The sequence below is a fragment of the Colletotrichum costaricense genome, assembly GCF_030867565.1.
Source record: "Colletotrichum costaricense strain IMI 309622 chromosome Unknown Scaffold_1.1, whole genome shotgun sequence".
Lineage (NCBI taxonomy): Eukaryota > Fungi > Ascomycota > Sordariomycetes > Glomerellales > Glomerellaceae > Colletotrichum > Colletotrichum costaricense.
Window position 1 is genome coordinate 3,164,463 of NW_026848230.1, and position 12,571 is coordinate 3,177,033.

The window sequence follows — 12,571 nt, forward strand, 5'->3', positions numbered from 1 at the left end:
TGCGAGGTTGGGAAGAAAGACACAGAATACGGAGATAAGACTTGGTAGCATCGAGATACCCCTTGGCATGAGCTTATGGAAGCATCACATTCAATTCAAAAATATGCACGTGGAGACTAGTGAAATTGAAAAAAGTGTTCTTTTGATTTTGATCAGGAACAACCTGCATCTTTTGCCTCGTCCTAGTGACTCAGACCTAGTAACTTGGCACACAGCCGTGGGCATTACGCACAGGATATTCCTCTTCGGGTCCATAACATCATCTGCACACCCTCCTAGCCTATTCGTAAACTCATTTCATCTCTGCCATAAGCCATGAATTTTGGATCACTCCGTTGAGCGATGCGCTTATTTGAAGACCTTGCCGTCGGCAACGGGGTACTCCTTGCCGTTGTGGGTAATGGGGGCCTCCCATCCCCAAGAGTCAGAGACGAACTTCTTGGTCTCGGGGGCGGAAGCGTCAAGCTTCTCGAAGTCGTAGCTCTCGTAGTCGGGAGCGACATCGAAAGCGGGCTTGTAGTCCTGGCCACGGATGACGAAGGCGCCCTCGATGACGGAGTCGTTGTTGGTGCCGTAGACGGCAGCGCATCCGAAGATGAACTTGCGGGAAGCCTCAAGACGGTTGTTGAAGCCGCCGATGAGGTTGTTGGACATGAAGGTCATGGTGAGCTCGTCGTTGTACTTGTACTTGACCTTCCAGAGAGAGAACTCCTCGAGATTGACGTTGTCCCAGAACCACTGCATGGCCTCATCGTGGTTCTTGATGTTGGAGTACTGACGCTTCCACTCCTCAAGGTCGAAGGTGGCGCGGGGGAGCTCAGCAAGGGGGTGCTTGGGCTTAGGGGCGGCGGGAGCCTCCTCAGCAGCGGGAGCGGGGGCAGGCTTGGGGGCAGCCTCCTTCTTGGGCTGCTCAGGCTTCTTGGGGGCGACGTTGGTCAGCTTGGGGGTCTCGAGGAACTCCTGCTTCTCGGTGACGGCGGTCCAGATGTCCTGGTTGATGATGGTCTGGTACCAACGGGTGACGTTGGGGTTCTCCGCGCGCCACGCCTTGTCGAAGAAGAACTCGAAGCCACGGGCAATGATGCCAGCGGCGAAGAGGTCGGCGAGGGTGATGCGCTCGCCAACGAGGTAGGTGTTGCTGAGGAGGTGCTCCTCAATGACCTTGATGGCCTTGAGGGCGACCTTGGAGGAGTCCTCAACAGCCTTCTTGTTGTAGGGGTCCTTGCCAAGGAGAGGGCGGTACCAGGCGCCCATGGGGGGGAGGACCTCGGAGTTCACAAAGGACATCCACTTGAGAATGGAGGCGTAGCTAGATGAAGAGTTGTTAGCCTCGTACTTCTGAGCTTAACGAGAGAAAGATGCGCTTCCGGTGCACTTACTCCTGCTTGGTCTTGCCGAGGAGGGTGGTCTTCTCGTTCTGGGAGGTGACTGTGGCATCTCGTTAGCTCTTGCTACACAAACGATATCTAATAGTGAGTAGACGGTGCCAATGGTAGGATCAGAAATTTAGACTATGTCAACAAAGAAATTCAGACAGGGATAACTGTATTTGAAAAAGCTTGATCATCATATTGCGAATCGTGGGATGTTGTTTTTGTGTGTTCGAAAAACGAGACCGGCAAAGTATGACTCAGAACGTACTGTAGATGGCAATGGCGATGCACTCAGAGAGAGGGTAGCCATCCTCGCCAAGGAAGGCGGGGACCTTGCCGAGCTTGTTGGCCTTGAGGTGCTCAACGGAGGGCTTGGTAGGGTCAGCCTCGATGAACTCGAGGTCGACGTTGTTGGCCTTCGCGACGGCACGGATGGCCGTGGTGCGGGGGTTAGCCTGGAGGGGTGACGATATTCGTTAGCGATCAGATTCCTAGACATCGTGAAGTTGAAGAGTAATTTGGGGTTCCTTTTCTTACCGGGTAGGTGAAGAGCTTTCCGAACGCCATCTTGAATCAGTTGTTTGACCGAGAGGGATGGAAGGGTATCAAAAGGTGCGTGATGTGATGGACAAGAGAGAGGAGAGAGAAAAGTTCAGGTTCCCCGCCAGGGTGACAGTAATTTTTTTGAATGAAATTTCGACCGCAGTGCCCCGCCACCCGAAAGCCCCTCGCTCGATTGACGGCAGCTCGAACGCCAGGGCAACCAGCTGCGGTCTGTGAGGGGTAAAGTGCAGCAAGAAAGGGTCCAAGCGCCTGTGGCGCTGACGCCACATCACGTGAGTAGAATGTCGTCCGATGTTCTGCCGTAACCCAGCTACGAAGCTAGGAAAGATTTCTGTCTATTGGCGTTCAAGGCTGTCTCCATTTCACGATATCGCGACAGCAACCGCATCAACGAGGGCGCTGCTCGAGGTCCCGCAACAATGTCGAGCTTACGCCAGGGTCTGCAGCAGACGCTCTGCTTGCGCCAACTGGCAAAGGGTCAGTCGATGAAGCCTCAATGGCAACGATCGAGCCTGCAATCGAGCCTGCAATCGAGCTTCAAGAGCCTGTCGACTACGAGCGATCCTCAAGTTGAAAACAGCGAACCCAAAATCGACACAAGGCTGGATTTGCCTCCCCAGCGGCCTTTTGACGGGATTACGAAGGCTCGTCCACTACCCGTCTCGCCATCCTACTTCTCCAGAGAGCCTCGCTTCAACGACGCCTACATCCGACTTTCTGCTCTCGTGGAGAGATACCAGCACCTTCCTTTGGCGCCCCCGGAATTGGTCCCACGACAAATATGGAGGAACTTGAAGGGTTACCGACAGACCACTGGAGAACCAGTCAAGGCGATGCCCTTTAGCCAAGTTCTTAGCATGGTTAAGCGGCTGCATCAGATCCACCCCGGACTGATGCCCAGCGAGGTCAAAGAAGCCCTGCAGGAATTCAAACGCGATATCGACCCGTACAAGAATGTGGCCAAGGTTGTGCCTCTCGACAGATATGGACGCGCTTTAGGTGTTGGCCGCAGGAAGACGTCGAGCGCCCGCGCTTGGGTTGTGGAGGGCACTGGAGAGATGCTGATCAACGGCAAACCCCTGAACGAGGCATTCGGCAGAGTTCATGATCGTGAGAGCGCCATCTGGGCGCTCCGGAGCACTGCGAGAACAGACAAGTACAACGTGTGGGCACTTGTTGAAGGCGGCGGTGTGACCGGACAGGCCGAGGCTCTTACGTTGGCAATTGCCAAGGCTGTCTTGGTCCACGAACCAGCTCTTAAGCCGATACTAAGAAAAGGTAAGTCAACTCCCGTGGTGAGAGTGATCTTCGGTTTGTTGCTGACAAGTTCAACGCTACAGCTGGCTGCATTACCCGCGATCCTAGACAAGTTGAGAGAAAGAAGCATGGTCATGTCAAGGCCAGAAAGATGCCCGCCTGGGTCAAGAGATAGAAATCTCTTTCAATGTGTGGCGTTCATGATGGCATCGCCAGGCAATGTTCTCATCTTGTTGTTGTACTACCACCCCCGTGTATTCATAGAACAGAGGCAGCTCTTACAATGCCAGCCTATGATGTATACTTGCCTCATGTCCCATATCGGCGGGCAAATTCCTCTCAAAGGGAATTACTTCGTAATATGTGAGCCCAAATTACGCAAAGGAATAATGCGGCTCGGGCACAGCTACGACACAGCTTGGACACGGTCAACTCCGGTCTACCTGCTCGGCATAGCACGCAGTCTCCTTGTACCAGCACGGATCCAGAGGTGTTGGAGCTTTGGACGAGTCTGCTATCGGTACTACCGGCTGCGCTTGATAGCTGGGAAGCAAATTGCAGGCATGAAGAGATGAGGAATCATATCCGGCAACACACTAGTTGAACGGGTTGACAGAAAGCGGTCGGTTTAGCGTCAACGCTCTTGCTACCACGCCTTGATACCTGATCCATGCAATTCGCGGAGAAGCAACGTGGTGTCTTCGATTCTAATTGTCCTTATCCCAACTGCAACTGATAGACAACAGACCTTGGACCATGAATCAACGCAAAAGTCAGAGTTAACAACCAATTTGATTATTAGATGGTTCAATGTCAGGATCTGGAACCTAGTGTTGGAATGCTCAGGACCGACATTCGGAAGCGCGATTTAGGGCCACCCTCATGTCCTGCCGTCATTGACCGCCGTGGTGGCAGTAACTATTGTCGCGACAGAGATGTCTTTTGGCTGATACGGTTCATTTAACTAGCGCGTGCAATGACCACTTGCAACGGTTGTACGTGTACCTTACGGAGCGGCCGTGAAAGGTTTTTCGGCGCGCATTGAAACTGGGTCTGAGAGAGAGTGAAGGTAGCCCCCGTGTGTCATTATCAGGCCAGAATCATAGACCACAAGCTGGCACCTGTGTAAAGCTGCGGGCGGGTTGAAGATGTGGACGTTATTAGAGGGGTCCGTGAGCAAGCGCGTTGACATCTCTGGCGTCAAGGCTAGTGATGGCGCCCCTATTGCCAACGTTGCAGAAGTGCGTCCGCCGAGGGCCTTGTTTCAATTTCCCACACAAGGTAACCCCTAAAGGAGACGACAGCGAGAGCACAGACGTTCAAGCCTGTCCTGTCCTCCGAAGGTTTCTAGAAGCATGGCACGAGTAAATCGAAGGTTCGTGGAGCTGGTTTCACCTTTTGGTGGCCGTTTTCGGTGACGGCTTTGTTCTTCCGGTGATGGGTTTAATCGGAGGGTGAAGCTGGAGATGGTGGACAGCACGACTCGGCTGGTTTCGCCGCATCAGGCAAGGCGGCACTTGAGATGAGCAGGCCGTTACTATTGCCATGTACGTTTTGGACAAGAACGTGGGAGAGCATGGGGCGTATATCCCGATGCAAGGAGGGAACGACAAAGGTTCTGAACCAATCGACCGGCGGGCGAGGCGCAATAACGGTAGCGGCAGAGGCGGTGATGGCAGCTTGAGACGACGGGATGGGGTGGTGGGTAGTGGTTTGTGGTTTGGGAGGGAGGCAAGATCGGAACAATGCTAGACGATGCGATAACGAGGCTATTGAGCTCGAGCTGCCAACGTGTGCTCCAAACACCCTCCGACGTTACATTCTTTTCTGAGGCCATGTGCTTGAGTGGATGGAAGATCGGACTGAGGTTGGGGAAGGATCTCTCTGCGGGCTGACTTTCTTTTGGCGAGTGAGCATCTCATGGTGAGCTCCGGGGATCAACCAGGCGTCGGTTGAGATGATCGACGGTAGTCGCCTTGTGTGAGGCTGAGATCGGCCCAAGAACATCCAACGGCTGCGTGACGGGCCAGACCATGCCGAGGAAGAAAGTATTGGAGCCTTGGAGGAGGGGTGAAGTACACAAACACATGCACACGCTAGGTCTGCCACACCACAATCGCAGGTGGCTACCTAGCACCTTGGAAGCATGCTTCAGGGTGTGTGTGTAGATGGAAAACGTGATCTCGACTAGAGCAAAGACGGCGATTGGGCGCCTCTCGTTCGACCGTTGGCGGTCAGTTTCCAAGGCACGACGCCCATCTCCGCTGAGTCGGGCCTTCAGTTATCTGGTAGAAGATTCGCTGTCCAAAGCTGTATTGTTACGGCTACAGACAGACGGTATTTGACAAGCCTCGGGAGACGAGTCGGGGATTTGGAGGGACGGCGCCGGCTGAAAAGCAGGTGACGGTGCTTTGTTGAAACCATCTGCTACGTCGTCTTAGGTAAGGCGTCGTGAAGGTTGCTGGAGACTCCCCACGTCAGCCAACCTCACCTTGAAGCGATGCCGCAAACGCAGATGGCATACCTAAGCGCGGTTCTGAACGTTCTTAGCGCGCTTTACGCAGGCTTTGCTTGTCCAGACTCCAGCGCGGTGCCATGGTGCCTTGCATCCGGACTTTAAGTTGCTGCGGTAAGGTAGCCGTAAGCCGTGCCTTGAGTCTTGAGAAGCCTTGGATGCAGGCAGCTGGTCCCCCGATGAGCTAGGTAGGTTGGGAATGCAATCAACCCGACTGGAAGAGGAGGAAGAAGTGGGCGGGAGCGTCCCAGCGTAAGAAGTATGGTTGGGCCATTGAGTTCGTGCTGCCCAAGGCGTGTGGGCAAGCGCTTGATTGGCACTCAACGCTGTAACCACACGTGCTTTATCTGGTCCAAGGTTTGTCGTCTTGGCCTTGGTTCTTGCGTCTGCAGTGAGTACTAGCGCAAGGTAAGGTAGTTCGGGCAAAAAGACAGACACCGAGTAAGGTCAGGACGGAGACACGATGTAGGTGGTATCGAAAGGCCGGCGGCGTGTGAAGAAGGTGTTGGTGTAATGGCGTATAATCCGGTATGGTGTGGTGTGGTGGAGCAGACAGCACGATGGGCGGCAGAATGAGTGGACAATGGACGCTGGACTTTGGAGACTGGAGACTGGAGAGGAACGGTGTTCGGATGTCAAGAGAAAGACTCCAACGACATCGAGGGAAAATTAATCGTGTTGGAGAAACTCCGCCCCAGTCCCACAGTGGTACTTAGAATGCATTAGCCGGACGCAGCGTTTGACTTTGGAGAAGAGCAGGAAACCCGTGGGCCGCTAGACCTATCGGGTATTCGAGGGTTTGAACTAAGCTATTACTCCGTGTCTACCTTACCTTGGTGTGAAGAGCGTGATATGTACACCCGACGGCACTTGATCCGGATGTCTTACTCGTCTCCTTTTATCTTTACTCCGAATGCCTCACCCGAATGTATCGTACCCGGGGGAGCAATGATGAAGTAGGTAAAGCATAAGCGCGGCGAACGCAAGCTTTCCATCTCCATTGCATGAACCAAAGTATTTTGTATCTGGCTTCGTCGGGTGATAAGGTAGTTAGGTAGTACATCGATGTACTTTCAAGTTACACAGACGGATACTGCCCGCCCTTGGATGTCGTAGTAGTAAATGGAAGTATGGAAGGTGCGCTGAGATGTTCTTTCCCGAAATAGCTTCCCCGACGTTCCAACTTCCTGCCTCAGTTGATACTATATTTTTTGAGGCCCGTAAGGCGTCAACAGTACGTGTACATACCTATTCTATTGGGGAGGCGCGTCCCCTGCATCAAAGCACTCGATCTCCCAAAATGGAAGGGGCAAAAGCTCGCCTCACAGCTCACTTCTATCAGCCACCTCACACGACAATAACCGTCATCTACCTTACAAGGCAACTTCCATATCTTACGTGTGTAGAGGTACGATGCTACGGGTACGGATACAAGCGATGAAGCGACCTGGAACACTCGGACGTCTTCTCTCACATCTCATTACGCTGGATCAGAGCTGTCGTGATGAAATCTCGTCGAAATGTGGATCCCAGCCCCCCGAAATGCAGGCTCACGCACGGCATTGGTAATGGGAGCATATCCGTAGCGGAACCGCAATGTTTTTCACCGGAGATGTGAGGCCCACCACATCGCGGCATCTCACAACGTCTGTGAGCACTGAGCCCCAGACCACAATTTCGTTCCCCTGCGTCTTGATGCCGCGGAAGCAACGCAAATACGTCCGGGTCAACCTACGTCCGAATCGCGCGCGCTCGACCCTCACCCGACCTCACCTCAATACTCCGTACATACACGGTACGGATACACCTCATCTCATCCGCCCTGAGCCTTCAGGTGCAGTACGAAGTACTCGGGCTGAGGTAGGTATTGCGTATGCGCAGTCTGGACTATGCACCGCAATTTGGTGGAAAGCATGCTCACTCAAGGTATCCGTACGGATACATCCACCACTGCCACACACCCAGGCTCGACAAACGACCCCATGAACAATACAACTATAGACACATCATGCCTCGCCAAGGGGAGGCACAGAACCTTACTGGGAGAAACTTGGTGGTAAGGCAAGGTCTGGTCGTTTTTGCCGTGTCCAGGGAGCGTTCCGACTAATGCAATCTCAAATGACAGAGGACACTCCGACTGCAGGTGCTCATCACCTCCCACCTCCTCCTCGTTTGCCGAAAGCCAAGTACCAAGCGAGGCTGGTTGGGTTTTGCTCCTGTTCCTGAAGCAAGCAGTTGAGAAGCTTTCACACCACCTCTCTGGGCTGAGTTCCACACAAGACCAACCGAAGCCATCGTCCAGCCAGATGCTGCATCGAGCTGCCAGGCGAACCCCACCTTCTCGGCCTCTGCAACATTCGCAATAGAGCAATGGGAGCCATTCACAGGCCTGCCCGTCCATGTGTGAAATGTTGTATTCAGGCACGATCCCTGGATCGCTAGGGCTCCTCCTCAAAAGGGCCCCGACTAAGAGGAGAGGGGACCAGAGAGGGGGTGGCCTTCAACCCTGCAGCTGCAGTAGGAGCAGCCATATCCACAATGTACAGATACATTGCCGCGTTCCGTACACTCCGAACCACTCAAGCAAGGTACCGGCACTCGTTCAGGAACCCACAGAGCCCAGGTTTGCAACCCTGGCTGCCTGACCGGGGTCTTGCATCGACCTCTTCGACCTCACTTGCTAAGTTGCTCCCCGTCTAATCCTTTCTGGCGCTCACCTATATGCCCCTTGGCACGCTCGACATTCGCGCAAGGTTCATGGTTCTTGTCTTTCATCAAGGCCAACGCGTGTTCACTTTGCAATCACCAAGGTACCTATACCTTCGATTCAAATATCTCCGTCTCTATTTACCTGCGCACCATGCAAAGTACTGCTCCTAAAAAGAAGGCTGCAATTGACTTAGAACTGCACAGATATGCACGTCCATCAAGTACTCCAAGGCCCGTCTGCATAATGTTCTTCTCGAATGAAAGTGTCAACGTCCGTGCCGCTTTCCCTTTCGTCTCGTGAAAGAATACCTACTCGGATGCACTTAGGGAAATGGCCATCCAAGACCGGTAAATCGAAAAGTGAGGCTTCCATCACCGCACCCATTGGGCATCGTCGAGTCTCACCAAGTCGCCGAACCTGGTCTGGTTCGGGCAGGTTATCAATACCATTCGGTTTTTTTTCGCACTCGTCAGCGAAAGGGGGTTTCGAGTCCTTGTGTGTCAACTTGGCTGGCCCCCTTTCCAATATTCCAAATGGCGGCTTGTCATTTTCATTTCTCGCCTTCCATTGGCTTCGAAGACTCTATCAATGAGAGACTCGCGGGAACGGAAGCCTCTTCCTGTCTGGTCTTGACTTGACAACTGCTCCACCGATTTCCTTTTAGCCCAATTTTTCTTGGGGGCCGACTCGGGCCATTTTCCATCTGGGATTTTTTCCCCCTCACACGAAATCTGCAGTTAACGTGCAGTGTATCCCCCCCCCCCCCCCAATCCGAGACGGCTCGATTTGCCTCGTTGCACATCGGTATCTCCCCCCAAGTTTGACTGAATCGCGACGAAAAAGCTGTTCCTGCTGGCTTCATTGGTGGCTCTGAAACCTGAGAAATCGGGCTTCAATTGTCAGCTTGAGGTTCGCTATCCCACACTGGTTTGACGCATATTATCAGAGGCCAAGCCCAAACAAGCGTCTCGAAGTCCAGTGGACGGGGGCTTGGCTATTGGCTGGAATTGGAGGCCACAACGAGTCGGGTTCCTTTGTAGGGATGCAGTTGCTGCACGATTCAAGTATCGAGTTTAGCTGGGACTTGGCTAGCTGGTCTGTACCGGCTAACGGTTACCCCATTCGCATAACGATGCGCTTCAAGTTCCGATTTCTTAGTCAACGAGGTTGCCGGCCAGGGCGAGAGACACTTGAAGCATGGTTTATCGTTGTCTCGAGCATCTGAAGTGTGAGAGATTCGACGGCTTTGTCATGCTCTCCCTAGTCTCTCCTCTTTTTTTTCCCTCCTCCGCTCCGAAGCTGACGATCAGTCTGTTGCTCCGCCATGGACTGAAGTGGGTGTCTACGACGACGATGTATGTACGTCATTCGGCATCGGCAGTGCATCGCCTCGCCTCGCCTCATCATTGAAGGGCTTTTTATCTGGGGTCTGAAGCTCTACCGACAGAAGCAATCGAAGCCAGGCTAACGAATACGGTGCCTCGAGGGTTCCAAATGGGACCCAGTGACAAGGCCTTTCGGCGGAAAACAATGTGCCGGGGAAAGAAGAGGGTAAAGGTGCTTCACAAAAGAAATGCAAGCAATTGTGTGGAAGAGTGGCTGGAGTGCGCTTCCCCCTGGCTGAGAGCCAGGGGAGGCGAAGGAGTACCTACGAACAAGGGTCACTGGGCTTGTCTCATAGAGGTAATAAACAACGCCCCCAAATCCAGCCATCTGGGTGCTCACAGACTTTTTTTAACTTTTACGATCCCTCCAGCTCATCGTCCAGGGGGCTCGTCATTGGCATCGCACCGAGGGGAAAGCAGTAGAGCAGGACAGGGACTCTGTATCATTCTCTCCATTCATTCAGTCAATCAGCTGTGATCTCTTGTCTCAGCTTCATCAGCAACCCGACCGCCTGCGGTCCCGATCGGAGGAACTCAAATCGTAGCTGGTATTATTGAGAAGAGGAGATGACGGATTAAGTCATGTCGATGACCCCAACTACTCAGACCCGCCCGACATCGAGCAGAAAATCGAAACGAAACGGGTCACAGTGTGGGCGGACACATTGACTTTTACAGACACCGGGGCCGAACTTTTCCAGAGCAGAACTGTAGAATGAAAGGGACAGTGGCATCCAACCATGCCAGGACTCTCTCGAGAGTCGATGCCCGATCAAGTAGGTAGAGTAGGAGACATGGCTTAAACACGAGGTACAGCAAAGCCAGTGACGATGAAGCAATACAAACTGACATACAAGTAAGGTGCAATAGGCAAGTACCGTAGGTATGTCAGCCCCCGATGGGGTGTGAAAGAGAATGGAAGGGCGTGCTTCGAGCAACCCCATCACTGCCGCGAAACAGACGAGAGAAAACGAAGGGGTGGGAAGAATGGGAAGGGGACCAACAAGCAAGCTCAGCAAACCCCCATGGCAGTCTTTCCCTGGCTGAGCCGGCTGCTTTGCTTCCATCTCATCCATCCCATCCCATCTCATCTCTCGTCGTCTGTCCGCCCGTCCGTCCTCTCGATACACTCTGCTGAGCCATACCTCTTGTCTCCCCCTCAATACTCCTCTCAGATACTGAGGAAGTGTGGAAGAAAAAAGAGAGCCGCCCGTTTGCCGCGATTTTCATTATATCGATATTTCAATCGACGACTGTCTATCGCCTATCTCTACTCATTCACACCGTGCCTCATCGAGCTTTACTTATCCTGAGGTCATCCGTACTACCAGATCAGACCGCCCAACTCTCACCAACAATAACGCACCAGCGATTACCGTAGCAAAATCCAAAGCTCTCTGCGGCTTTACATTCCAGAGTCCTGCAGACGAACCCAGCGCAAGGCACCTGACAAGACCTGACTCTGTGCTCGCAAACTAGCCCCGGTTATGGGGTGTGAGCCAGTTGGCTTTGGCTCTGCTGCATAAGCCTCTTTACTCTTACCACCTTTGACTCTTCTGTCTTTCTCTTACACACACACACACACACATACGCGCACCCACCTTCGCTCTTCTCTCTCTCTTCATCTACTTCTCTCCAAACACCTCGTCTCGTCATTCTTACTCGGGGTAGTCGTAAAGTGTTACAGCACGCACTGCAGCGGTCACCTGTCCAGACTTACCCAGCCAGTTCAAGTCTCACTTGCCTGCCTCTCAAGCCGTTTGCTCCCTTTCTCTTGCTCTTCAACTCAGCAACAATCGGAAGGAAAGATACATCAGATACAACTACCTCTCCCAAGTCTTCGTATCTCACACCCCCTTGCCATCCGCCTATCCTGCCTCTACCCATCGTCGGCGCCAACACAAGCACAAGCCCACCCTCCATTGCAAGAGAGACACTCGATCGCCCACTCACACTCAGTCTCTCGCACCCACGTCAATGTCCACACCCATCAATCATCTATCGCCTGCATCTCGTCCATTTTTGTCCACTACGCCTTCTTTACCAGACAGCCGGTTGCCAACCAGGGAACCCCCATCTTTCGACATTGCCTTGCAGATCGCTGCATAACGTGCCTCGTTCGGCCGGGTGTCAGCTCCAACTTCATCTCCCCAACTCCAGATCCAGCTCGAGGTTCTCGACGTCGTTCGACAACTATATCCATATCTTATTAAAGATTCAAAGCTCCATCTCGCAGCTTCGTTCCGCTACGGCCGCTACTTTGCTCTGCTGGTGCCGCACTTTTACTCTTTTGCCCGCAGTTCTCTTGCTGGGCTGCCACGCGCATTTGGACCAGGGCAATCCTTTTGGAGAAGACGAACTTGTCAGCAGGCATTGAGCCAGTTCGGCCTCTTCACCTTTTTTTTTTTTTTTTGAGGTAAAACCACTTTTAGATTACATCTGGGTCTTCCTGGCGCGGTACGAGGTCCAGCTTGTTTCTCTTTGGGGCCATCTAGCCGCACTTGGATTGAATCTGCCCTACCTTACTCCACGGAACGGATACTTCCTCGACCACGGCGCTGTCTGCCGGGTTCATTACTCTTTTGCTCTGCATTACACTACAATCAACCGACCGGTAGTGGTACTTGTTGGGCTCCTCTCGCTCGCCATTGTCTCTGCCACTGGCTTCGGGTCTTCTTTTTTAGTCCCATCCGTCCCCTCCTCCCGGCACAGACTTCCTTGGGCTTGGTCTACCTAGCTTCCATCATTGGTCTGTTCCCCTTTGGAT

At 53.2% G+C, this 12,571-nt stretch overlaps 5 protein-coding genes across 5 annotated transcripts; 3 read left to right on the top strand and 2 right to left on the bottom strand.

Annotated features, from left to right (window-relative positions):
* Positions 1–348: 348 nt before the first annotated feature.
* Positions 349–1,940, bottom strand: CCOS01_01112 (glutathione S-transferase domain-containing protein; the record flags this gene model as incomplete). The annotated part of the gene is made up of 4 exons (XM_060449308.1): positions 349–1,309; positions 1,380–1,428; positions 1,642–1,828; positions 1,911–1,940. 4 exons carry the CDS (start codon positions 1,938–1,940, stop codon positions 349–351), a joined length of 1,227 nt encoding a protein of 408 aa, XP_060320746.1.
* A 416-nt stretch (positions 1,941–2,356) lies between these two features.
* On the top strand, positions 2,357–3,369 carry CCOS01_01113 (ribosomal protein S9/S16; the record flags this gene model as incomplete). The annotated part of the gene is made up of 2 exons (XM_060449309.1): positions 2,357–3,215; positions 3,278–3,369. The coding sequence occupies 2 exons, from the start codon at positions 2,357–2,359 to the stop codon at positions 3,367–3,369; spliced, it is 951 nt and encodes a 316-aa protein (XP_060320747.1).
* A 973-nt stretch (positions 3,370–4,342) lies between these two features.
* Positions 4,343–4,545, top strand: CCOS01_01114 (uncharacterized protein; the record flags this gene model as incomplete). The annotated part of the gene is made up of 2 exons (XM_060449310.1): positions 4,343–4,435; positions 4,489–4,545. The coding sequence occupies 2 exons, from the start codon at positions 4,343–4,345 to the stop codon at positions 4,543–4,545; spliced, it is 150 nt and encodes a 49-aa protein (XP_060320748.1).
* A 2,760-nt stretch (positions 4,546–7,305) lies between these two features.
* On the top strand, positions 7,306–8,116 carry CCOS01_01115 (uncharacterized protein; the record flags this gene model as incomplete). The annotated part of the gene is made up of 3 exons (XM_060449311.1): positions 7,306–7,493; positions 7,591–7,775; positions 7,953–8,116. The coding sequence occupies 3 exons, from the start codon at positions 7,306–7,308 to the stop codon at positions 8,114–8,116; spliced, it is 537 nt and encodes a 178-aa protein (XP_060320749.1).
* Positions 8,117–11,833: 3,717 nt separating this feature from the next.
* On the bottom strand, positions 11,834–12,007 carry CCOS01_01116 (uncharacterized protein; the record flags this gene model as incomplete). The annotated part of the gene is made up of 1 exon (XM_060449312.1): positions 11,834–12,007. The coding sequence occupies one exon, from the start codon at positions 12,005–12,007 to the stop codon at positions 11,834–11,836; it is 174 nt and encodes a 57-aa protein (XP_060320750.1).
* Positions 12,008–12,571: the final 564 nt, after the last annotated feature.